The sequence below is a fragment of the Zootermopsis nevadensis genome, unplaced genomic scaffold (genome assembly GCF_977971745.1).
Source record: "Zootermopsis nevadensis isolate Lab colony 2312 unplaced genomic scaffold, Znev_1.0 Znev_ptg000008l, whole genome shotgun sequence".
Lineage (NCBI taxonomy): Eukaryota > Metazoa > Arthropoda > Insecta > Blattodea > Termopsidae > Zootermopsis > Zootermopsis nevadensis.
In genome coordinates, this window is record NW_028259140.1 from 16687650 (window position 1) to 16715047 (window position 27398).

At 37.1% G+C, this 27398-nt stretch overlaps 3 protein-coding genes across 13 annotated transcripts in view; all 3 read left to right on the top strand.

Annotated features, from left to right (window-relative positions):
• Positions 1-8291, top strand: part of LOC147874554 (uncharacterized) — a 41159-nt gene extending 32868 nt beyond the window's left edge. The window contains exons 1-6 of one of the 2 annotated variants that reach the window (XM_087345291.1): positions 346-719; positions 2369-2455; positions 3472-3573; positions 4367-4489; positions 5039-5206; positions 5856-8291. In XM_087345291.1, coding sequence (XP_087201417.1) covers positions 675-719; positions 2369-2455; positions 3472-3573; positions 4367-4489; positions 5039-5206; positions 5856-6908 — 1578 coding nt within the window. In that variant the 5' untranslated portion in view covers positions 346-674 and the 3' untranslated portion in view covers positions 6909-8291. Of the gene's footprint in view, positions 1-345; positions 720-2368; positions 2456-3471; positions 3574-4366; positions 4490-5038; positions 5207-5855 lie in introns of those variants that run through there. The other variant, XM_087345290.1, reaches the window with a different exon arrangement.
• A 2335-nt stretch (positions 8292-10626) lies between these two features.
• Positions 10627-11960, top strand: LOC147874555 (protein PET100 homolog, mitochondrial). The gene is made up of 2 exons (XM_087345311.1): positions 10627-10757; positions 11483-11960. Exon 2 carries the CDS (start codon positions 11617-11619, stop codon positions 11860-11862), a length of 246 nt encoding a protein of 81 aa, XP_087201437.1. The 5' UTR covers positions 10627-10757; positions 11483-11616; the 3' UTR covers positions 11863-11960.
• Positions 10643-26692, top strand: LOC110834995 (uncharacterized). Of its 10 annotated transcripts, none has more exons than XM_022074778.2 (6): positions 10646-10776; positions 15492-15703; positions 18595-20080; positions 20432-20527; positions 21024-21776; positions 24704-26692. In XM_022074778.2, exons 3-6 carry the CDS (start codon positions 18680-18682, stop codon positions 25871-25873), a joined length of 3420 nt encoding a protein of 1139 aa, XP_021930470.2. In that variant the 5' UTR covers positions 10646-10776; positions 15492-15703; positions 18595-18679; the 3' UTR covers positions 25874-26692. The 10 variants fall into 10 exon arrangements, with proteins under 10 accessions (XP_021930468.2, XP_021930470.2, XP_021930471.2 ...); XM_022074779.2 differs by having other exon boundaries at positions 15492-15686; XM_087345307.1 differs by lacking the exon at positions 10646-10776 and adding an exon at positions 10783-10949.
• The last annotated feature ends 706 nt before the right edge of the window (positions 26693-27398 follow it).

The following is a 27398-nucleotide window of genomic DNA, read 5'->3' on the forward strand; positions in this document are numbered from 1 at the left end:
ATTGTAATAAATTCTTAGAACCATAAATAGCTATCCCACCCCCTTTATGTTCTTTTCTACAAAAGTGTGAATCTACAGTGTAACCTTCTAATGTACATTGAATTATTTCATCATCTTTAAGACCATGTTCAGATATGGCCAAGATATCTGGTGTGGTAGTTTGGAGGAATGCTGTAAATAGCTCAGTTTTATTTGTGAGATACTGAGATTCTGAAACACATGTCGTAAGTACTTTTCCGACATTGACTATCACAGAGAATTCTCTCATTCAGCATAGTGATCTGAAATTAGGCTGTTCATTACATCAGTGGAATCGCAGTGTGAAAGCATGTTAGTAATGATAATTGTTGCCATACTTTCAGTTATTGGAGTTGGTATATTTATTGTAGTCAGATTAAAAGCATTTATAACATTAGTAACTGTTTGTGGTCACACCCATTATCTTGAGTATTTATGTTAAAATCACCTACTATTTTAATATAACAATTTTTCTGTAGTAATTGTTCAAGAATACCTGCTAACGAAAACGAAGGTATATAATTTACCCTAGCCGCGAAACCTTACGGAGATTAATTCCCCGGACGGTAATTATATGTTACTTGACCGTGACCACGGAATGTTGTCCTGTATCGTAGCCACATCCCTTAATCTAGCGCTGTGTTGGATTGAAATTAATGGGGAAAAAGGAAAACCTTGCTCATCTTTCAGCTTTTATGAAGGTAGAATAGAAATATATATGTGACTCCTACACTGTGCATTATAGACGAAGGCAGTCATTTGTAATCGACGCCATTGCTAAAATTTGTCAAATATATGCGTGAATTACAGTGGGAGGATCAGGGTAATGTGAATAAATTAATTTGGTTTTCTGTGTGTTGTTCGAAACTCAATAAGTTAATTCTACTGTTTCTGAAAGTATTATAGTTTTAATTTCAAGTACAAGTTTGATAGCAGAGACGCATCTTTATGCAAAAGTAAAAAGTAAGTACAAGATAGAATTATAACCTTCATGTGCCAAACACTAATCTCAGTAAATATCAACAAGAAGTTTACTGTACTGTAATTAAGCTATGCAGAAATCTTCCTCCCATTATATAAAGTCCGGATTGCAATATGAATAAGTCTAAGCAAGCTCTAACAGATTATCCTATCTCACTCGTACTCCATTGAGTAATTTACCAAAAATTCTCAGCTATTATAAATATATGTAAGTATTAGAGGCTATAACTGTAGTTGACTGAATCACTGTCATAACTATGTAATTTATATTTGTATTAGAGACAAGTATTGTATTTGTGCTGTAATATGTTCTACATCTGCAGCTTAGGCCTATGAAGGATCTCTGAAATATAAATAAATTCTGTTTGACTTGTGTTATGACCATGATAGTACAGGTTATTAAAAACGTTCTTGATGACATTTTCACCACTGTGAAAACTTCAAATGTCATATGGTTTCAGAGTGTTTGAGAACAAACTCCTGAGGAAAAAATTGTCACATGTCGGATGGTAACAGGAGGGTGGAGCAAATTGCATAGTGTAGAACTTTATATTATTATAATATTTTATTTGGATATTATTAATTGTCTATCACCTTATTTTATTCAGTTCATCAAATCTTCTTCTTCTTCTGTAGCACTACGGCCCTTTCAGTGTAGCCTTGGCTTCTCTTGTGATCGATGCCCAGTCTTTGCTATTCTGAGCTTTTCTTCTCCAGCCTCTTACGATCGGACTCCACGTCTTCGATCCACTGGACTTTCGGTCTTCCTTTCTTTAATTTGCCAGGAGGTTTACTATTGATGATCATCTTACATCCTCTATCATCACTCATTCAGAGTATATGTCGAAGCTATTCTATCCTTCTCGCCTTTATTACAGCTACAATATCTGAGCTTTTGAACAGCTTCTCCAGCTCAATATTCATTCTAATTCTCCATAGGCCATTGTCACATATTGGACCAAAAATATCTCTTTTACTGTTGCCACGTTTTGACACAAAAGTATCAGGAGCAAGTGCCTTTGGAGTGTTTGATGTTACTAATCTTATTATTCTGCAGTTTGGTCGCCTTAGATCTTATTTTCTGTCACTTCTCATTGTGATTTTGTAAACTTTTGAGCATTCCTTTTCAGGCATGATCTTTCTGATATGTCACATATTTTAATAAATTATGTCTTTTTTTCCCCCATCCATTAGACATGTCAGTCTCTGTTGTATTATTAAAGAAGTCCGATAAGTGGTGGTCTGCGGTCAAGTTATTGAAGTTGCAGTATGTCTGAACGAAGGGTGAATGCCTATTAGAAATAAATCAGTTTTACCATTGAACTTTGTATCTTTAGACACTTCATGTAATCAGTATGTTTCCTTTCAGAACATGGAGAGATATTCCAGGTTAACAAGAGTACCAAGAATCATACTGCAGAGATGTGATGCAATTCCATCTCTGAAGGAGACCTCGGTGAGTGTTTATGTATGAAAATTAATGTAATTGATCAACTTATTCACTGAACTGTCTTCTGTGTTGTAGCACTGTGTAGTCTCGTAGAAGTGTACTGACATTTCAGAGGACTTGCTGCATCCATTATCAGGGCGATGATGATAGAGGCAGCTAGTATCTCTGAAACATTAGTAAAACTCTACCAGACTGGATGGCACAACAGCCCAGAAGACAGCCGTGTAAATACTCGTAGCTATGAGAACTTTAAAAACTCTAATTAATTATTTTTTGGGAAGAATGTGTTATTTTTTAATTTCTGTCTCTTCAAGTCTACAGGAATATTTGTACATTAGATGGGTTTAGTGTATTCATATTGTGAATTTCAAGTAATATATTTCAGTGAGATTGAGTAAGCCCTTATAACTTTCATCTCATGCATGTGTCACTCTGCTGATGTTCACATAATCATAGTTTAATAAGTTTTCCATTACAATAGGTGAAACTAACTCATAGGAACGTTAAGAAATTCAACATTGTAATTATTAAGTAGAGTTTGTCACATTTCTCAATGATGCAGAACAGGACAAAACTACTTTGAACTGTGTCCAGTTGAAACGAATTAGTATCATAAAATGCTTAATTGACCAACCATGAAGCTTACTTAAGAAATGTAACTCTTAAAGAGTTGTGTATGTGGGGTACTTTCTTAACAGGCTATGTTCTTTGCCTTTACTGCAGTAAGATCTTTTCAATTTCTTGTTCCAGCAACACAAGGTTAGTGAGGTTTCTTGCAGCGCACAATATTTCTAAAATTTCTCATGTTGCAGAATTTTTAATATGAGAAATAATAGTGAGATGGAATTTAACCTGAAAAGACTTGATGTTAGTTTGAGAGAATTCCCCTATTATATTTTTGAAGCCTTGCATTTAACATAATTTTAAAAATAGCAGCTTGGAATCCGCTTTGCCGCATGTCTTTAGAGCATGTGAACTGTATTATCTGAAATCATTATGTTTAATTGATAATTTTACTGCAGAATGTTGACATAATCAAAACAGAAGATGTTGGTGAAGATGATTCCACTGTCATGATACCTGATGAGTTTTACGTACCATCCACAGTAAAGACCGAACCCAAGGTAAACTTTGTTTTCAGCTGATTTTTGTGTTTCTTATTTGCATATGCACTTACATGCATGTATGTGCTTGCATTCTTACAGTATAAGTAGTCTTATTATGACATCCAGTTTTGAGAGTGTTCAATGCTCATTTGCATGCAGCACTTATAAAGAAACAACATATTTGCTGCTTAATAAATTTGACCTCTTATGCTCCTGCAGTCACCAAATCATCAGTACTGGATCACATTGCATAGCCTAAATTGAATTGTGTGTATGTATCCATTATCTTGCACTTACTAGGTGATAAGAGGAAGACAGTAATATGAGTCAGATTAGAGTAGATATTTTGTATGAGCCATTGATGTGCTTCACCAAGCAACCATAAAACTTACTTAAAAAATGTAACTACAGAGTGAAAGAGCTGTATGCATCAGGACTTAATGTGGGGTACTTGCTTAACAAGCCTTGTATCTTGGCATTATAGCCGTAGGTTACTTGTAAAGTCCGTGCTTCAGCAAACAAGGCTAATTTATTTTCTTACGGCATACAATATAGCCACAGATTCTCATGTTTCAGCAGCTTTGTTGTGAAAGAGACTTGTGAGATAGCTGTTTATCCTGAAAATACTTTGTCAGTTTGTGGGCAACCCCTATTCCATTTCTGAATCCCCGCATTTATGATATCAGAATTTCAGAAGTTCCAATGTGGAATCTGCTATATCCTGCTAACTGTCTCCTTTTTGCACATGAATTTAATTCATAAGAACTGTATCATCTGAATGAGTTATGTGTAATTTATGTTTTTATTGCAGAATGTTGATATAATCTCAGTAGAAAATGATGAGGATGTTTTGAGTGAAGAACATTCCACTGGCCTGCAAACTGAAATGGTTTACATACCATCAGCAATTTCCACAATGAAGGCTGAACCCAGGGTAAGCTTTTTTTTTTCCAGGTAAATTTTTGTGATTGTTTGTTCATGTGTGTGTACATACATAGACACATGGGCTGTGATGGGCAGGGGCTCAGGTTGGCTTGAGTTCCTTTTCTGAGGAATGAAGAGCAGATTCAAATTGAGGAATACTTGCTACCGTTCAGTTTGGAAACCTTTATTCTTCCCACCCAGTTTCTGAGACCATGAAGATGGAAATAAACTATATTTTGAATATGACCTTTCTCTGGGCTGCTGTGCCATGTAAACTAAAAAAAGTTACTGATGTTTCACAGCTGCTTACTTGCTCCATCATCAAGGTGATGTCTTGGTCAACTAAGCAACTATTAGCTTCTCAAGAAGGTTTCACGGAATTTCTTGTGTTTTTATAGAACAGTGAATGACATATTCCCATATTTTGCTTGTATCTCGGGTGTATATTCTGGTTATCATTTCATTATGAACTTTTATTCTCTATTGGTTTTTCCAAGTACCCATACATTTCCTTGTGATAAAATTGAGATACTTAATATGCGTGATGGCGATTTTACAGAACTGCATCAATTTACAGGAAGTTGTATTGGATTCGTGTAGTGAAATATGTCTAATTTCTCCTCATGATGGAAGTCAGCTCATCAAAGTAGAAGTTGAAGGTGTGACAGAAATAAAAGTGGAAGAGGATTCTGTGCAAACGTTTCCAACAATACAGGCTGAATGTGAGGTGAGTATAGTGTAATGAATTTTCAGGAGTTTTTCTAAGAACGTGCATGTCTTGGTGAAAAAACCTTGAGTTTGGAAGTTATGGAATGAGATTCTGGGGAGTGCACTTGGCTTAAGTGAATTTATGCTATTCTATGCTTCCAAAACATAACACTCTTGAACCTAATAAATACCCTTATATTATTAAACAGTCCAGTTGATGTGTGTCAAACTCCAGGCCAGACTAGAAAATTAGCTTTGTACAACTAACCACAATCTAAATGTAGTGGCACATTCATAACATCTTGCCATCGCAATGAGTAAAAAAATTGTTCACCTACAAGTTCAGATGCAGACCTACTACAGGGTAAGAATTAAGTGACCTGAGTGACTAACATTCAAGGTTTCGGCATAATTTGAATTTTGAGACTCAGGTTTGGGTTCAAATTCTGGAGACTGTCGTCACATCCCATACTGAATGAGCTGTTTTAAACCTGTTTTCGAGGAGGGCACATGATTTTTGGATTATATGGCAGGCCTTCAAATAAATTGTGGTTGTGTAATTGGACTGGTTTTATGTAATACTTATTGACATTTTACACCTTACTTTCAACTTATTTCTTTCCTTCCATTTTGTTTATTTTAATATATTTTCCTTTTTTTTTTAACAGAGTGCATTGAATGAACATCAAATTTTGCATGGTGAGGATCATCCACATTCAAATGATATCTACGATAGAGCACTCAGTCAGAATGATGTAGAAAACCATCAAAGAATACATACAGGAGATCGTCGATATACCTGTGATGTGTGTAGTAAATCATTCAGTTCGAGGACTCATCTGAAGATACATCAACGCATACATACTGGAGAGCGTCCTTATACCTGTGATGTGTGTAACAAATCATTCAATCAGAGGACTCATCTGAAGATACATCAACGCATACATACTGGAGAATGTCCTTATACCTGTGATGTGTGTAACAAATCATTCAATCAGAGGACTCATCTGAAGATACATCAACGCATACATAGTGGAGAATGTCCTTATACCTGTGATGTGTGTAACAAATCATTCAATCAGAGGATTCATCTGAAGATACATCAATGCATACATAGTGGAGAATGTCCTTATACCTGTGATGTGTGTAACATTTCATTCAGCCGGAGAAGTGCTCTGAAGATACATCAACGCATACATAGGGGAGAGCGTCCTCATACCTGTGATGTGTGTAATAAATCATTCAGCGAGAGAAGTACTCTGAAGATACATGAACGCATACATACTGGAGAGCGTCCTTATACCTGTGATGTGTGCAATAAATCGTTCAGTTCGAGGACTCATCTGAAGATACATCAACGCATACATACTGGAGAGCGTCCTTATAGCTGTGATGTGTGTAACAAATCATTCAATCAGAGGATTCATCTGAAGATACATCAATGCATACATAGAGGAGAATTTCCTTATACCTGTGATGTGTGTAACAAATCATTCAATCAGGGGATTCATCTGAAGATACATCAATGCATACATAGAGGAGAATTTCCTTATACCTGTGATGTGTGTAACATTTCATTCAGCCGGAGAAGTGCTCTGAAGATACATCAACGCATACATAGGGGAGAGCGTCCTTATACCTGTGATGTGTGTAATAAATCATTCAGTCGGAAATATGATATGAAGAGACATCTGTCCACACATAGTGGTGAGCGTCCATAAGACTGCGATGTGTGTAATAGAGTATTCATTAGTAAGGAGGACCTCAAGATACATCAACGTATACATGGCAGTAAGCGCTGATGTTGCTGTGATGTGGGTAATGAATCTTTCTTTCTGAGCAGTCATCTTAAGGTGCATCAGCGTGTGCATAATGCTGAATGTCCATATGCCTGTAATGCATGTAATAATCACTCAGTTCAAGGGGGACGTGAAGAGACATCAAGGCATACACAGTGGACGGCGTCCTTATTCCTGTGATGTGTGCAGTAACTCACTGAGCACAGGTGCACAGTATACAGCGTCCATATTCATCTTATGTGTGTAATAAATCATTCATTCCGAGAGGTCATCTGAAGACACATCTCGTGGAGATGATCCACATTTGTAATGTGTGGATTCACTAAGTAGAGTGTTCCCATCATCACTGATCTTGTAATATATATTACATAGTGTCCATATATATATATATATATATATATATATATATATATATATCCTTTGTCAGATTTATCTACAGAGACATCATTGGATCTTGTCAGATATAAGATATTGTGATGTGATGCCAAATGGGCAGATGGCTCGCACTGGAGGGGTGGGGCTGCCCTACCCCTCTCCTTAACTAGCGGATGTGGGATATGGGTTTGACCATCATGAAATGTTCCAGGATGTAGTGTTCCCTCGCCAAAAGGAATGTTCAGGTAAGTGAACATGGGAGATCCTTAGCCTGGAAATTTCAAAGAACAGACTGCCGCACATAAAGGTCACCTCCTCGAATGCTGGTGGTCCAGTGTGCAACAGTAACGTGAACAGTGGTGGACAGTGGACAGTGAGGGAAATAGCGAGATAGTGAGCTAGTGAGAGCGAGAAGCCATCGAGCAGTCCAGTGTGGTGCTGAGAGCAGAGGGTTGTGTTGTGAAGGGTGCCAAGTTTGGGGACCGGAAGAGCTCAATAGACAGTATTCAGGGACAGAACTGAGGTTGTGTCACGTACCTGAAGAGTTAAGAGTCTTAGCAACTGTTTTGTCCAATTTTCCTGTGTGTAGACTACCGTAAATTGATTGTTAAGTAAATCATGGTTAACAGCCTGAATAGTAGACGTTGTCATCATCACAGTATTTTTCTACTATAAGATTCTGAATAAATGTCACCTCATGCATGTGTGCAGTGTGTGAGTGTATGTTCCAGGTTCGTTCATTTCTTGACTGTTAAGACATAGTAGGAACAAAAATTATATTTTGCTATTTGATTGCTTTGTTCAGTAACATAACACTAGATTTTACTTGTTTTTAAATATTTGGAATATGTAGCCATTACTGTACATAAGTTATTGTAAAACTGAAGAGATGGAACACAGTTCTTTTCTAGAAAAATTATGAGAGTTAAACTGGCCTCTAGAAATTTCAACTAAATAATTATCCAACTTACCCATCCAAACCTTAAAAGAAAGTATGCAGATAAACAGTGAGATCCACACATTCCTGAAAAGACCTGGGCACATGTAGGGATCAAAACAATGATCTCACTGTCACATCTTCATCATCTATCAGCCAAGGTCATTCTGCAGTTGCTTTTTTATTTGTGGTGTTAGGGTATTCGTGTACTTGTCATCCAGATTTTCAAGTCAGTGAGCACCTCTAAAATCTCAGTCAGTATATTGCAGACTACAAGGTGCTACATCTCTGAAGACAGTCAATTTCGTATTAGCTGTTTTGAGAATGTAAGATCTCACCATATGTTGCCCTGTTCCAGCTTTACTATTCAAAAAACTCTCTTTTAAGGTAACTTTCTATTATGTAGTCATTTGGTTTAGGGTTTATTGAACAACAGTCAATTACTCAGGCTATATAGTGTGAAGTGATATGATAATTAATTATAAATTACAAAGGAAATGGAACTAATCGGTCATAGCCTGATTGAATGTTCTATCTTGGAATTTGTTTCGATGGAGTAAGAACCTGTTTGCTTAATATTGGCAAAATGAAAAAAAAAAATTCAGAGGCAGAGGAGATTGGGATAAAATGTAGATAAATCCAGGTGATTGTACCTCATAGAAACAATGATAAAACTGGCATTGATCATAAACTGACAGAAGACAGTCACTACCTGAATGGCAGTTCATTGATTTCACCGTTAAGATGCGATTACAACGGTATGGAACGATGTTTATATTCCATAGATCCTTCACAGTACAAGCCAAGGATGTGTAAAACATCTTAATATGAATACCAACACTAAGTACAAATATGACTGCATATTTGAAAATAATGCAAAAAAAGTACACCTTGCTCATCTTTCATCCAGATCAGCGTGTATGAAGGTAAAATTGAATTAGAAATAGAATAGATATACAGTGTCTAGAAAGTTCGTTGGGGGATTTGAAAATTTGTGGCGCCCAAAAAAATTGATTTAGCTATATCGGTTTGCGGCAGAATAGAATGAAACTGAAAGTTTCTTTTGCCGCCAACAGATGGCATAAGCGGCCATCTTTACTTTTCTCCGTAAGTTTGTGAAATGGCGACTGTGCAGGAACGCGCTCTTTGTGTGGGGTGGCTTTTTGAGACAAAATTAGCCACCCAGACTCAACGAAATTACCGCACACAGTTCAGTAAGCAATCTCCGAGTGACAATGCAATGAGAGACTTGCAACGGCGTTTCCTAGAAACTGGTAGCGTCCATGATCGCAAAAGAAGTGCAGACCAGGTCTAAGCGATGAATGTGTGGAAAGAATCCGTGAATCGTTTGCACGAAGCTCTTCAAAATCCACACGGCGAGCTTCGCGTGAATTACTCCCACGTTCAACGGTGCACAAAGTGCTACATAAGAGGTTGAGGTTATGTGCATGCAAGGTTCAGTTACTGCAACGGTTGAAACCTGATGATGGCACAGTACGTCAACATTTCGCAGAAGAAATGCTCGACCGCATTGACCTTGATGTGGACTTCTTGAAAAAATCATGTTCACCGACGAGGCAACATTTCATGTCTCGGGTAAAGTTCACAGGCATAATGTGCTCATATGGGGCACCGAAAACCAACAAATGCCTACTATTACACTATCTGGAACACCTTTAATTATCTGCATGGCAGTGCATGGATTATACCACAAGTTTTCACAAAAAGAATCCGTCAATTACCCACATAATTGTAGCAAGCACAGACTGCATGAAACTCCCTGTGAACGTTACCACAGTTAACCAGATGGGAAACACTAAACTCGTTTGTGGGCTACGTAGCGCCGTGCGTATTGTGCTGCACCCTACGAGCAATTCGCAAGCAAACACAACCGTGACGTAACGGTAATCCAGTCGGTAATATTAATTACTCTTAATCCTTCAAAATTACTACTCGTCCAACACAAAGACTCTTCATATATGTAGGATTTGAGGTTCTCACGGCGGTGAGTCTGAAGATGCTGTCTTTTGGGTTTGCTGCGAAATGTAGTCTGGTAGAAGTTTACCGACGTTTCGGATGTCCTTTCTACCTCCATAATCAGGGCGTCTCAGGCCAGGATAACTTCTACGAGACGGCACGGCTCAACAACTCAGAAGATAGTTATCTTCAAAGTAATAAAAGTTTTAGTAGTAGTAGTAGTAGTAGTAGTTGATGGTGGTTGTGTAAGCCGAATAGCTGTGGTAGTAGTAGTTCTTGTGTATCGTGCCAAGATGTCTCTTCGTATGCTGTTAACTTGCACTTCATGAGTTGCCACCCACTGATCGATACTATGTCCTGAGTTGTGAGTCTACGACACTATCACTGTGTGAAATAAGCAAGGGAAACTGAAATATGCACGTTGTGCTCATTTTATCAAATATTTATGCATTGAAATAATAGTCAGCATAATAAAGGGATATGTAAGCTATCGAGTTAGAGGTAACATGAATATATTTAATGAACATTGTTGGTCACTGGTGACTTTCTGTAGCATATTCAGTTTTGTGCATTGTGCATAATGTTGTTTACAATCGAAATAAGATAAAGTGGTGGTTCTCTGCAAGAAGTAGGAAAACATTTTGAAATAGGTCTCGAATATCCGTTTCTTTTAGGTAAGGACTTGATGTTTTGTGACATTTATTAGAAGCAATGAAACAGTGCCGCTATTTTATGTAGATAATAAATATTCACAACTACTGTACCCCAAAACGCCGGGAATTCTGAAATTGGTATGTTAGCATTGAATAAACAGGGTCACTCTTCAATTTAGTCACAGCTAGCCCAATATGCTGTCGTGCTGCACCACAGTAAAGAATCTAAAACCTGTTCGGTAAATTATTTGTGCGAGTATGGGACATCATCTGCCCTTCCAAATATTGGCTTGAATAAACATATTCTAGGCTCGTTAGGTTTTCCTTCCCATGCTTTATGGGTAGAAATAGTGATGTGAATAATCATCTGTTCTGTGGTGTAACAATTTCATGTATTTAAAAAGTTCTATGTGTTTGTAATTTAATATATGCAAGATATTCAAGTTCTAGCTTCTTCTCATAGAATCAGAATGTAACTCTTGAGTTACAGTAAATATGTAACTGGACAGTCTGTGTAGCAGAGTTGTGAATTCTGTTAATGTTTGTACTTTCAGGAAGTATGAGAACAAGGTGAATGTGTTCATGACATCCTGAGGACTTTGTTGGTAACTGTGAACTTTTATGACAGAACATTAGATTTTCAGAACTATATTAACTCCTAACTGAAGTGCAAAAATTCTGAAAGACAATGGGGGGCTGGAAGCTTGAAGTTGTCAAGATGGGTCTTTACATAACCTTCCCAGTGGTGTTGTTCCATTATTTCAATCAGCCGGAGTATTTTGAGCAGTGGGTTACAAAGACTAGAAGAGCCGTGTTTCCACCAGATAATAAAACACACCGGGAAGAAATTGAAGAGTGTATAAAAAATATCCGGGAGAAAAAAGAATTGGAAATGTTAAAACTTTTACAGGAACAAGATGGTGGCTCAGTGTGATATACCTTAATTGGTGTCAATTACTCAGGAAAGTTGTTGTGTTATCAGATTGTAGCTATGCTTAGTTCATACTTTGAATAAAAAGGGTAACTGCTTTAGTTTTATTTATTTAATTTCGTTTCAGATACCCATTAAACATGAATGACAAAGGGATTAGTTCTCATTATCTGATTGAATGTATACAGTACAATTTCTACCCCATCTACTTCTCCGTGTTTTAGTCGACAGGAATGGTTAGTGTTATTCAGAAAAATTGTTAATTGTGTCAGGTCAACCTGCTGTACCCCTATTATACCATCTGCCCAAAACTTAGGACATTACTCTGGGATGACAAAATTGCACTCATGTTATTTTATTATACTTTGGTTTTTACAGTGACAAAAATTTTTAGATGCTTGGTTTATACATAAATGTGTACTTTAGCCATAGTTCTAATAGTTACTATGTTTTTGATACTGTGGTATATTTGTTATAGTTTCAGACTAACATATCACAATGAGTATCAAATTTATAACAGATACATGTTATGTTATAAAATGTATTACTACTCAGACTTAATAATGAATTCATTGCTAGTATTTTTGTTGAACCTTACAATGGATTAAAAGACCAAATTTCCTCACAGTAAATAAATCAAGGAGGATGAGATGGGTGGGGCAGTTACTGTCTAACGTAATTGGAGTGCTGCTCTTTGTCCTGAACAATATTGACACTAAGGTGGAATGACAGTAATTTGATTTCCATATTTTGGGTATGTTTTAATTTGTTAGTGTATAAAAGTGTCTATGTTGGTTAGGTTAGGTTCTAAAGCTTTTGGTGCTTGCAGAAGTTTCCTTTCCACACACTAGACTTCATGCTGAGAACCAAAATTTATATAATTTTACAGTTATTTTTAAATTCTTCTTTTCATGATCCTGCTAATACTTTGTTTTTGCTGGATATATTATTTTCACATTTTCTTATAACAACAAATCTGACCATTCTTAGGGGGCACTACTTGTAATAATTCTTTTCCTCAATAGAAATTGTTTCCAACAAATGTCACTACACTCATCACAACTTGCATTAGAAATTATTGACACAGAACCTTGCGTACACAGATGTAGATGTTTCCTGTTCGTGGCAGACTCTGTCAACAAACGGAGCCCATATGAATTTATTTGCAAGAGTGGAGTGAGGTACCTTTATTACCATAGTTGTAACTCCACCATCAACAGTAATTAACATTGTCACTAATTTCTGCTTCCATGTTTCAATTGTAAGTTTATCATTATTCTTTAATTAATTACTAAGATATGCTCAATTACAGATAATAAATAATCTAGTATTAATAGTTCTTTGATTTTTAATTTGTGTGTTTAATTTTATATGGTCATTCTATTTTAAACCTTACATTAAATTTGGAAGACGTTCATGGCACACCAGTTTGAAAACCACTGGTTTATGGTGTGTAAAAGATTAAGATCTTGATGTTAAAAGAAAAGGCAAAATTGTGGAATATGTATATATGCTTAATAACTTTTGTAATAGCATCATTTTACATACTATTCAGTTTTAGAGGAAAATTTGCCTAAATTGCATTCCCTAAAAAATATTTTTTTAAAGAGCAGGTTAAATATATAATTTAAAATTTTGACTTCTAATATTGCATGATGAGATTTCTTGAATTGCCCTTGTATTGTTGATGGTGGTAAAATTAGATTCTGTAAGGTATGAACCTGGTATATATCCCTCCGTCAGGGAACTTGATAAACTTTTGCATGCTTTTTATAAACTTTTATTGTGTATCTTTCTGTTGTCTCTAGTTGGCAAAACCTGACCTCAGGTGTTTATACTTACGTTACTGTTCCGACCCAGACTGTCCAGAGATTGAGAATAGCTCTCTCTGTCGGACCCTACACGTTAGGTGTCCCTGCCCCATGCACCTGAAGATGAAAACAGATCCAGTTTTCGAAATGTTGTATACATTTTAACCTTGGATGATGGACAAAGCCCAAAGTCCCAGCAAGTCCGAGTGGTAAAATTGGCGAGAAAAAATGTAGGAGGCAATAATACAAAAGTGTAGGTATTTTAGTAAAACTTCCAAACCTTAGACAAATAGAAAAACATCTTGGAATGAATAAGAATCATTATTCTTGCAGTATTCTGCATGACACTGTTCACAGTGTTGACAGCACAACATATCTGCAACAACTATTTCTTGACATAACATAAAATCCATTCTTCATGATCCACTTTAATGACGACTTTACTTCCAAGTTCCTTTATGGCAGGTGTGTTTTTTCCTTGCAAGCTTCTGGTGATACTTGTGTTGGCTATTAGTGAGAGGAAGAAGTTTTTGAACACCATTCTTTTTCTGCTTTTTATAATGCACTTAGGATTTTAGAAGGGGCGATGTTTATAAGCTGGGACTTGTTACTTTACTTATGGAGAGTTTTCTTTTAGATATTTTACATCAGTAATATTTGAACCAAACTTTCCTCATGTAACTGCCTGGGTTTTGTGTCATAATTTACACTGCTGACACCAAGTAACAACCTAATTCCCTTCGTAAGGTGCTGTAGGAGGTTTATTACCTAAGTAGGTTTTATCTGTTGATTGAGAAGCTGCTTGTATAATGTACTTTCACAACTGCATATTCCAAGGACTTGTCTATACAGTCGGTGGAAACAAAATTGTACAGCCCAGTAAAGAGAATGTGAGTCATTTTGATTGATCTTCTTTTATATACAATATATTGATAGGATTGCCCGTGGGAGTAGAATTTTATAGTAGCTCCTTCAATATAATAAATATCCATATTCGAAACAAAACAAAAATTTAAAAATACCATAATTTAAAAACTGGATGGTAAGTAGGTAACAGATGACAAGACTCAGCAAACAAAATAATTAGTACTTTTAATTCACTGGGAGCCGGCATAGCTCAGTCAGTATAGTGACTGGCTACGGACTGGACGACTGGGGTTTGATCCCCGATGGGGTCAGAGGATTTTTCCTCTAACCTAACCTATCCAATGGGTGCCAAGGTCAAGAATGAGTAGGAACTATACCTCCTCTACCCGTGCAAGTGCCTACATGGCGTGTAGTGGGACAGCTTTACTTTACTTTTTACTTTTAATTCACTTCAGTCTGTGTGAGCTTATTCAGCTGTATCTGTCGAACTGTTGGAAGCCACTTCATGTGTATGTAGCCATCACTCTAGGTTTGTTGTGTAGTGTTCAGTGAAAATCATTTTACGATCATGAAATGGAAAACATTCAGCAAAAGTGCTGACGAAAAGTCTTTATTTATTTAATACAATGTATTGTAATGGATGTGGAAGGAAGCAGTTATGGCCTAATTCAGGGTAATATTTTAGGATTTGTCTGGAGAGACAGAGAAATCACAAAAAATGTTTAGTCAGGATAGCTGGTCTCTGGGCCGAGTTTTGAAGTAGCATGAGTAGGAAGCAGCAGTGTTAACCACTCGATCATGCCATGATGGTTGGTTGAAAACCCACATTTTGGTTGTTCTTGTGATGTGTCACCCTAAAAGATATTTGGACATGCGTACTGCTGTTGATGAAGAAAACAGTGAGAAAGTGAAGGAGGAGTAAATAACAGATACACATAACTTCTCTGTTGTCAGAGATGATGCCCTGGATGAGGTTGTGAACATTATCAGCATGACAGCAGACAAGGAAATGCAGTCTTACTACCAGCATTTGCAAGAAACAGTATAAATGTATCCAGCTAGAAATGGATGTGTTCCTGAACACTGCATCGGCTTCAGAATCAACATCCCTTGGAAGAACTGGGTCACCACCACAGCAGATATATCAGAGTGATTCATAGTGAATGGTTCTGTACAAATCTGTTGTTATTCTATTACTGCATGAGCCGGATTAGCTCAGTCAGTATAGTGACTGAGCTACAGACTGGATGACAGGGGTTTGATCCCAAACCACAGGGGGCAGAAGATTTTTCCTCAAGGCTCTGCCTCCAGACCAGCTCGTGGGCCTACTGAACCTCCTATCTAATGAGTACCGGGATCCTTTCCTGAGGGTAAAGCGCGGCCGGGGCGTGTCACTGACCACTCACCCCTATCTAGTGCAGGAGCTATATTTCCCCTCCTCCCAAGTGCCTACATGGCATATGGTGGGGTAGCTTTACTTTACTGTTTACTCTGCTACTGTTATTGTAGTATTATAACTCTATTTCACTGCAAAATAAAGTGTAATGCAGTGCACACATATAAGCAGGTTTTTATAACTTCCGTTTGTTATTTATGTGTCAACGTGTTTTTTACCTCAGTCTTATGGGCTATCATTTAATACAGACAAACCTTTCTCCCATATAGTCTGTAGAACAGAGGTATTACTTTATAATTTGTTGTCATTATTATTATTGTTTGTTGGTGAAAATTTAAAACTAACCCAAACTAGTAAGCTATTGTTTTTACTGTCGTCTTATAGAAGACACCAAACTACATTTCTGTCCTCTGTGAGAAATCAGAAATGAAAAGTTTGGCTTACTATGGCTGTTTCCTTTGGAAGTTAAAGGATATAGGACAACTTACTCTGTTCTTAATCCTCTTGTGTTTTTGAACTGTTCTTACATGAATCATTTGTTAAATAAATATTTAAGTGTATGTATAGATGTGTCGCCAAATTCCCAAGCACAGAATCATTCCGTGTGAAATCAATACAGCATAATCCGACCTCCAAGAAACTGAATGATTTTGCGTGAGATTGTATTTCAAATGGAGATGAGTATTCCTGCCAAATTTTACTGCCTTATGGCTACTAGATTTTTGAAAATAGACATCCGAATTTGTCAAAAGCTAGTTTTTTGGGCACATGTATTCTTTGAAAAAGTGGCATAGTTGCTGCCCTATTTGAAATACAAAGATTATTTTGTGCTTATTTCAAAACTAATAAAATGCCCTTTCCCCTGACCAGTTAACAAGTATATTTGGCATAGATAAGCTTTCAAGTCTTCAAATTTGAATTTTGACCTTGTATTCTTGAAATGCATGATTATTTTTCTAAATATTTTTTGTTCGTGTTAGTATGATTAAACATTTGTGAATATCAAGTTTGGACTGCAATGAGACTGGGTTTTGTGAAACAACTTATTGTGAAGATTCAGTTAATGCAAATTCAAGCAACATGTTTCCTTTTTGTATTTATTAATTTTGGTTAATGTAAACATCATTTTATTATAAAAGTAATTTTTTATAAAACAATGTGGTAAAGGATTTTAATTTGTAACAAGCAATACATATGCTGAGACAAAATTCAATTAGCTGAATATGTTGGGCAGGTCGTGGCATGTTTGGCTTTCATCATTCAGTATTTATTTGGCTGATGGGTACGAGTCATGCAGCGTCTGCATCATTGGCAGGTCTGAGCAGGCTTCGTATGAAATAGGCTTTCTGAACTGAAAGCTCTACAGCTCAGTTTTCTTTGCTCATTCACATGTTCTAAATGTTCTTTTCTGCTTCTGTGTAAGAGATATTTACTTATGTTGTACATTTTGTAGATTAAATGTGTTTACAACAATTGTTGCATTGGAAGCCTGTAAAATATCCAAACTAACAAAAAGGAGTGAGCATCACCTTTCTATGTGCCAACACTCTCTCAACTATGATTTGCAATCTACATCAGACAAACTGCAATTTTTTTTTCTGTGACTGCAGTGAATGTCCAGGACCTACTGATTCAAAAAACATATTAGATTTATTCACTTATAATTGAAAACATCACCATCGAACAGTGGATTTCAGCAGACATGTGAGTTAGTAACCATTGTAAAGTCAACTAAAGAATTCATTGAATCACTGCTGGAAAAACTGTTACTTCTGTTCATTCATTCATTCACTGCGACACAACAAACTCTGTTCCTCATAGAACTGGAATGTAATCTACAATCAGGTAAACTGGTGGTTTTGTGTGACATGGCTGAAAATTATTCTTTCAGTTTGCAAGATAAAGCAAAAGGCTTTCACATGTTGCTTGAAGCTGCCACATCAACACGAGTGAAGTGACTCTTCACAGTAATTAAACTGTTTCACAAACCCTAATGTCGTAATTCCAACATATTTACAGATGTATTAAATAATTGTTACACGTACAAATATATTTTTTCAAAGAAAGTACCATAGTTTGAATAATACAAGGTCAAAGTTCTAAATTTAAGTACCTTGAAAATAAAACTGTACTGAATATATTGGTGATATAGGTCAAGGGAAGGGCATTTTATTACCTTTGAAATTCGTATAAAATTAGGTCTGTATCTCAATTAGGGCGAAAATTATGCCACTTTTTCTAAGACACCATGTGTGTGAAAAAAATAGATGTCTGCTCTCAAAAATGTAGTGGCCATAAAGCAGTCAAATTTGGCAAGAATATTTATCTCCATTGGGATTAGGGTCTCACAAAAAAATCATTCTGTTTGGAAAAGTCTCTTTTCTGTGTTGATTTGATGTGGAATACAGAAACCGGTAGACAAATTTTCATGGCTCTGTATAATTGCATTCTACCAGTTTACTTTTAAGAAGATGACTGTCTACTAGGATATTGCACCATGCAGTCTTGTAGAAACTGACTGATGATGCAGATCTGCTAACTGCGTTTGTCGTCAGGGTGATGGTGACGGAAGCTACACGGTGCAACATCCCAGAAGACTGTCTTGTTCTTAATTGCTGCTGTGAGAACCTGAAACCTTACCAAATTTACTTTTCTTTACAGATGAGAATGGAGTATCAGATAAGTAAATAATGGATTAACTGAATACAGGATACACAAAAGGACAACCACCAACCACAACATAACAATGCAGTTTCAAACCGTCCAATGGGAAGATCACTTTAGTCACTTAGTGACAACATTAAAGGACTTCACATTATTAAATATATTGACTGACACCACCCTGGTCACAGGGAATCTTAAAGTGCCAGTGCATCGAGTGATACTGTCATGTTACAGTCCCTACGTAAAGCAGTTTCTGACAAATGAAATCTTAAGTTGCTACCTAGTGATCAGTGACATTGGAGAATCACTTTTGCAAGTTCTTATTAGTTACATCTATACAGGTGTAACTTCAGTTCCTGTACCCAGTTTGAAGGACTGGTACAAAATGACAGAGTTGCTGAGATTAGACGGCGTGTTAGATGCTGGAAGAAACCGTTGTTCTGAAGATGCGACGTATTTTACCTTGCCTCAGCACCGAGAAATTGTGCTGCAATATCTTTGGCAGTCTAGGTCTGATCCAACAGAATGTGATGTTATTTTAGTGACAAACAGTTTTTCTCAAACTTTTGCACATGCTTGCATTTTGGGTGCCTGCAGCAGATATTTACTCAACATTTTCCACAGGCATAATGAAAAGAATAAGAAGAAACCATACGTGTTGATTCTTCAGAATGTCAAGAATGAAGATCTAGAGGCTGTTCTTGAATTCTGCTATAGAGGAAGTGTTTCTGTGTTTGAAGAAAATATTAGTTCTGTTTATGACACTGCTGAACTATTAGGCATTCAAGATCTTTGCAGAAAACTGATTTCTATAGATCCTATGATTGAAAAAGTGTCTGAAATACATGGATCCAGCCACTCCTCAGATGTTATCAGTAGGATAAGGTCTTCCCACTGTTTATCTCAGTGGAATGAGCGTACTGTCCAGCTCCAAAACATTTTTAAACACTTTCTTGAATATGAAAACTTTTTTGATATAACATTACTCAAAGACAAACAAAGCTTCACAGCTCACATTGCTGTGCTAAGTGCCTTTAGTACTTACTTCAAAAACCTTGCTAGGTTTCTTCAAGATAACATCAAAGATGCTTTCGTACTCATCAAAGACTTGCGATCTCAGCAAGTACGAGATTTCCTAGATTATGTGTACAAAGGGGAGGTAGAGTTTGCAGGGACCACAGAGGTTTTCTGTGAGGTCATGTCAGATTGGATTGATTTCAGCTTGTTATCAATTTCAGAATCAGAAACATGCCAAATTTTAGCTAATGCAACACCGAGGATGAAAGAGAAGACAGAATTAAGCAAATCAGTGGAAGAAAACATTTATAATTCTGATGATATTCTGTATCCAAATATGAAACCACAAGAAGAAAATGAAAATACACAGCAGCAAACCTGCAATGGAAGTGTACAAAACTGTGGAAACTTTGAGAGCCCTCGTGACTTTGATATTTCTTCTGCAACTACAGAAAAGTTGAAAGAGGTGATAAGTTAAATAAACTGTTATTTCAAGACTAACACAAATATTTCTGCCCTAGAGTTATAAATGATGTTGGAATGTTCCTTATAAATTGTGAAATTGAACTGTTTCAGAATATCAATAGTAATGACCTTGAGAAACAGTGTACTTAACCCAATTTACACATAAGTATGACTTCAAGTATTAGAAACAGCTACACATCTTATTTATAATCAGTTCTTTACAATATTTTGAGCCATGTTAACACAGTACCATATTGAAACTGAATTTTGAGTAAGTTTCATTTTATTTATGCATTTAAAATAGAAAATGTAATCTGTCATTTGGTAAGCGTGTTGTTTAAAATAATTACAGGAGCCGCTTGAAAAGCTTATTCATGAGCAGAAACCAATGAAAATATGTGCAGAACAATGGAAGAGCCTGAAAAGTGATGGAGAAATTAGTGTCGAGGTAAATAATTGTAACAACAACAACCATTTAAACACACACAGAAGTAAAAATAAGGTAGTCCACCTTTATAAAATTACTTTGTTGATTCAGAAATATGGCACATAAAACATTTAAATGGAGCTGACAAGACAAAAGACACAACAGAGGTGGAATCCTGTACTGAGTGACTATTTTAATGTACCCACGTGAAGCCCAATATAATATTTTACTGTATGTAGTGAAGTGCGATTTTGTGAATGACCTGTATTTACTGTAAGAAATTTTCAAACTTCCAGAACTTGTTACCTTGATTTTGTGTAATTTTGAGTCAAAACAGTTGATACTTATGCATTCTGTACTTAATGTGTGGTACTAAATTCCATCACGATTGTTTAATTAATAAGTTGTTTTTTTAGATTCCTTTTTAATTGAGGCTATGAAAGGGAGGAACCTGTATTATAAAATTAGTTTACTCAATTATAAGAGCAACTAAACCGCGTTTATTTATTTATTCTAGGATGATATGGCAGAGACAGGAAGTCTGCCAGAGGGAGATCATGATGCAGCAGCGAACAGACCTCATAAGAGATGGAGAGAAAGGAATTCTGTTCTAATTTGTTATACATGTAATGGAAATTTTGAATCATGGAAGGAACTGAGAGAACATTTAGTCATTCACCCGAATGGGAGAGTTATGAAATGTAATTACTGCGGGAAGGGATTTGACAGACCAAGTCAGATGAAGCTTCATGTTCGCATACATACAGGTTCTAAACCATTTTCATGCAAACAGTGTGGCCACGCTTTCGCAGCAAAGAGCGCGCTTCGGAAACATGCCGATGTTCATGCCGGAGACAAAGGCAAGCTTTTTGAGTGTGCTGTGTGCAATAAGTCATTTTCAAGAAAAGAATATCTGGGGGAACATATCAGGACACACACTGGCAACAAGCCATTTGAATGTCCAATATGTCATAAGACTTTCGTTGGCCGCACTGGTCTGAATCATCACAGGAAAACACACGCAGACACTGGTGAGAAGAAAGATTCCATGTGCGAAGTCTGTGGGAAGAGCTTCACACGCCACGCTCTTTGGACACATGTGAAGTCACATGAGAAAACACACTGCTGCCATCATTGCAACAAATGCTTCTCTACTGCATCTGCGTTACGAGTTCATGTCACAGGCACGCACCTTGGCTGCAGGAGCTACCAGTGTGAAATATGTGGGAAAGGTTTCATACAAAAGAACCACCTTATCCGTCACATGAAGGTAGGTCAGTAATACATCTATTTAGGGAAATTAAGGGCTTCATAGTATCAAGTTTTTTGAAGCCAACAAAGTAACTCGTGAAACGGTCCTTTTCGACAGACTGATAGTCACTGAAATGGTCAAGAAATTATCCACCTTTCATGGAATCCAGAGGTTCATTGACATGTTTACCAAAGCCCCTCCCCTTCGGACCTTGTTCAAGGAACGTGTCTGAGGCCCTGCGTAATATTTTGTGATATGTTAGTATTATAGGTTAGAGATTTCTAACTCTGCCCAATCCTGCTGTCTGCTTCAAAGTTCTGTAGCTAGTCTCCATACTTGGAAGCCATCAAAGAGGTATTTTTTTTATGGATATAGGAATTTTTTATTTGTTGGTAGGTTGTTTACATTCCCCTGATTTGTATAGAACGGGTTCTGTGTGTGATTCACACTTGGTACCTTCTAAAGTTGTGCAAGTATACATATGTGTTGTCTGTGCGCATAAATGCTGATGAAGGTCTTGTTATGGACAGACTCTTTTTAAGGTATATATTTTACTCTACTGATGTTTGTCAAGTTAGAAAACCCGGGGAATGATTTTAGAGAATCTTAAAAGTTAACTCAGGTTATGTCAGTAAGCCGAATTTGATTACAAAATTGGAGCAGCGATTTCATGACAGTGAAGATGTCCATGTCATTTGTATGGGTTTTAGTGCCATGTAGACTGAAAAGGTAGGTATGAAGGTGATTCAGAAAATATCCAAACTTTCGTTACTGTCTGCATAAGGTACGGCAGAGCCCTGTAAAATGACGTTTTGATACACTGCCCAACATAACTTTGGATGCAGTGAGTAAGCTGTAGTGGAACAGAGACATGTTGCAAAATGAAATGAGGTCAGCCACTCACACAAAATCATGAGGAAAGTTAGTGGAAGGCGTTCTCTTATTGCACGACAATACTCGATCTCATACCGATGCTTATACTAGAGAAACCGTTCAGTAGCTGACATTTGAAGTTCTCCACCAACCACCATACAGTCCAGACCTTGCACCTTCAGATTTCCATCTACTTGGACCCCTCAAGGAGGCTCTCAGATGTCGTATATTTCCAGACAATGACAAGGAGAAGGAAGCATTGCATGACTGGCGGTATACTCACCCCAGACATTTATTTTCTCTCTGATGGCATGAGAAATCTTGTGGACAAAGTGCATTGAGAAGTAGCCTATGTAGACAAGTGATACAACAAAAAACCTTCTATAAAGAGTGAAAAAAGTGCAGATATTTTCTGAGTCATCCGTGTAAATACTGACATTTTAGAGGAGCATATTGCCTCCATTTTTAGCCTGGAAGATTAGATTATTTTGTAAAGAAGGGTTTCAGAATATTGTTTGCCTGATGGTCTAACATAATGAACCCAAAACACTGGTATATTGTATATTCATAATATACCATAAAAGTAAGTAAGTAAAGCTGCCCCACTATACACCATGTAGGCACTTGGGAGAGGAAGTGGTATAGCTCCTATTCTTAACCTCGGCACTAGATGGGTGAGTAGTCAGCTTCACGCCCCAGCTGTGCTTTACCCCCTGGGAAAGGACCCCTGGTACCCAACAGACAGGATGCTGGCTGGGCCTCAGAGCCGGTCTGGATGCAGAGTCTAGAGGAAAAATCCTCTGCCCCTCTCGGGAATCGAACCCCGGTCCAATCCGTAGTTAGTCACTGTACTGACTGAGTACACTTAACCCAGATTTTTCCACTTACAATAGAGGGTGATGAATGCGATGAATATTCTTCTGTGTTCTTATATATTATCACATAGCCACTCAGATTAAACTGGAGGTTTTGTGTCAAATATTCTATTGTGATGGAGTGCACAACTTAGAAATGTCCAGCTTCTTGACAGGATACTGTTAGTTGGTAAAGAATTAAGTTCTAAGTTAATTCTATAAAAATTTGCCATTTAATAAGTACAACTAACTAACTAGATGGCTTACCAAACCCGAAGGTTCATCACCGAATTAACCAAAGCCCTCCACCGGACCCTGTCCTGGGCCAACGAAATCCAGTCTCCTTCAACTCCTATCTCCCACAGATCCCGTCTGAGATTATCCTCCCATCTACGTCTAGGTCTCCCCAGCGGTCTCTTCCCCTCAGGCTTCCCAAATAGTGGACCCAACCAACCAGATGGCTTACCGAACCCGAAGGTTCATCACCGAATTAACCAAAGCCCTCCACCGGACCCTGTCCTGGGCCAACAAAATCCAGTCTCCTTCAACTCCTATCTCCCATAGATCCCGCCTGAGATTATCCATCCATCTACGTCTAGGTCTCCCCAGCGGCCTCTTCCCTTCAGGTTTCCCAACCAGTACCCGGTGCACACCTCTTGTCCCATCCATGCGCGCTACATGTCCCACCAATCTCATTCTTCTCGACTTAATCACCCTGACAATGCTGGGGGAGGTGTACAAATTTTTAAGTTCATTATAATTCAGTGTTCTCCACGCCCCATCATCTTCTCTCCTAGGCCCAAATATCCTCCTCAACACCCTATTCTCAAACACCTGCAATCTACGCTCCTCCCTTAGAGTGAGAGACCATGTTTCACATTTAATGAGTCAAATTTTTCTTTATTTCACTTGTTCACCACGTTGTTGTTCTGGGTTGTGATACTATATAGATTTATGTGTAAGTAAACACCAAAATATCAGAGAAACATACAATCTCCACCCTCAAAATGGAGACAATATGTTTCTCCTATGTCTATGAGCCTGCAGGGTATCACAACTCAGAAGATCATCATCTCTGCTGTAAGAACCTCAAGTTTTACCCACATAATTTTTGTTTTCCTATCAACATGATAAAAGCACTCCTTGAAGTCATGAACAAGGCTGCTTTCCAGAAATGGTATAACTTCTTTTTCTCATTTATATGAATTGTTTGTATAGGTACACAACAGTTTGAAAGATGCACAGAATACAATGCTGTTTGTATGTGTAAAGTGTCCACAGACATTTAAAACAAAAAATAAACTTGAATCTCACACACGGCTGGAACATAATGGACCGGGAGAACGCCCTTACTCTTGTGAAATCTGCAACAAATGCTTTGCAGGCCGCAGCACTGTTATTTATCATCGCCGTGCGCACACGGGTGAACGTCCACACTGCTGTTCAATCTGTGGAAAGAAATTTATGCGTCCAGATGCTCTGCGCCAACATATCACATCTCATACCGGTGAGCATCGATATCAATGTTCCATTTGCAGCAGGAAGTTTGCGACTCGAAGCACATTGAATAAGCATGTGCAGTCTCATAAGGATGCTGCAGGAAAAGAAACGACTTCAAACTGTGATGTTTGTCATAAAGACGTCCGGTCTGAAACACAGCTTTCATCTCATTCTCAAGTACATTATAGTTGTAGACCTCTACAGTGTCGCGTCTGCCACAAGTCTTTCCGCTATGAGGACAGTCTTACAAGACACCTTAGTATTCATAATACTGCACATGATAATAATACTGAAAGTGAGTTATCATGTATGTATTCATTTCAAGTTTCTGGACAGGCATTTGAACTGGACAGCCACACCAAGGAAACTGAAGACCACGGCTATACAAGTGGAAACCTCGTCCACAACACTGACAAAGGTACGGTGCCAGAATCTCTCCAGCAATATAGCATTTCTCCTGAAGCTGTCAATGACACCATCTGTATAAGAGATGTGAACAAAGGCAGTCTATGTGTTCATTCACGGCGTCCCTACAGCATAACAATCGATGGAAACTTGTGTTGCAATACTGATGCTCAAAGCACAAATGTTTTACATGAAGTCGGGAACATTGATTCGTCTGCAGAAATGCCACCCCCACCAACCTCTTTCCATCCTTTGTCGCATCCGCAACATTCATCAGACATGGTAAGTTTGAGATCTTCCCAGATCCGTAATCAAGAAACTGATTCTCATATTGAAATGGCTGGTAATCCAGCTGCACCATACACTGATACAGTGTCTAAATCATTTCTTTTTATAGATGACTGCATTCAGATTTCACAGGAAAACAATAAGCAGAAAATTATTGAAGATACTAGTAGGGTGTACAAAATGGCAGAAACTTGATGAAATAATTACATGTACTGCCCTGTGTTGGCTTTGCCTGTGTTCTCGTACATCAGCAAGTTTATGCTGTACACATTTATCTTATACTGTACTGAATCTACTCAAAATATGGACTTTATGCAAAATAAGTGAAATAAACGGCTTTATAATGAAGAGAAAGGGTAATGTTTATGAGATTTAGAACAAGCCTGGTCAAAGTCAATATATTTTCGTCACAAATTGCAAGTTTAGCACTAATCTATCAATATACAAATCAAATTGTTCATAAAATGCTGACTATTTTTTTTTTATTCATGCCCAGTTCCTCTACTTTATTCCTAACCTAAAATGAGGTCATTATGTCACCAAGTTTTGATACAGCTATTCTATTGTCATTCAGTAAGAATAAGATCAAAATCATGTGGTAGAAGTACTGTACATTTTCAACTTTAAATGATCTGTTGGGTTGCTGTTGGTTATGGTAAAACTCTTTTTGATTTCATAAGCATCTCATGAGACTCGCAAACAGTTGAGTTTTAACCCTCAACGAGGTGCGTTCTTTATTCTTGATATGTAGTGTACACTGTGTGCAAGACCGTGTAAAACATGGTGAAAGGAAATGAATTGTTTAGAACCAATTTTATTTTGAGATTAAAAAAACTATATAGTTTTTACAAAAATTAAAATTATAGAAAGTAGTTACAAATGTAGTAGGATGTATGTATTTTGTTTAAATTCATTATATGTCAATGTTCATTGCATGTTGTTATCATATGAACTTGATTACTGAAAAATGTTTTCAGTATTTTGTAGTTTTATAAACAGAAAATTAAAATTTTACATTTGTGTTTTCTCTTCAACATCCTTTATTTGATATAATTCCTGTGGAACTGAGTATTTGGTAAGAAAAATGTCTGTGTGTGTTGTCATTGTACTGGTCTGTATTTGTACTTGAAGGTGTTTTCATTAGGTTCAATGCTATAATTTAGAAAAAAAGGATTTTATATTTCTTAGCATTTATTCCAGCAATCCTGAGTAAAGTCAATGACAAGTCTCTGAATCACCATCTAGTTCATCTTGACACCTAATATCAACTGCTCATAATAATTTTGGATTTGTAGATATTACTACAGATATGTTTTCATTAGACGCATGTGAAACCAGTGTTACACATCCTTTTGAAACCAAATAATGTAATTCTTATTTTCCTTGTTTTGTCAGTTGACAAACATCGGTGTATTTCCCATGACAAGCGGTCCATCAGACTGGAACCCACAGCGTATGGTGATAGTGTTCTAGTGCTCATAAGTGCTTATATTTTCAGTCCATATTTGCATAATTATTTCTAAGCTGAAAAACTAAACAGTATTATGCATGCATAATTAAAGGTTAATCCCATTAGATCTCTAAATTTAAAAAAAAGCTTGTAAAAGATGCTCTGAAATCATATGGAAAGATTGTGTCTTATGATGAGAGGATTATATCTTATCAGGAGAGAAGCTTGTACATGAGGACCTAAGCGTCTGGAACATATGTTTTAGCTGAT

What these genes read in the sequence shown, in the direction of transcription:
- LOC110834995 (XM_022074776.2), top strand. Translation starts at nt 18,680, where the DNA reads ATGCAGTTTCAAACCGTCCAATGGGAAGATCACTTTAGTCACTTAGTG. An exon ending in ATGGAGAAATTAGTGTCGAG is followed by an intron (nt 20,528 to 21,023) that starts GTAAATAATTGT and finishes TATTTATTCTAG; the next exon opens with GATGATATGGCAGAGACAGG. An exon ending in ACCTTATCCGTCACATGAAG is followed by an intron (nt 21,777 to 24,703) that starts GTAGGTCAGTAA and finishes TTGTTTGTATAG; the next exon opens with GTACACAACAGTTTGAAAGA.
- LOC147874555 (XM_087345311.1), top strand. Translation starts at nt 11,617, where the DNA reads ATGGGGGGCTGGAAGCTTGAAGTTGTCAAGATGGGTCTTTACATAACC.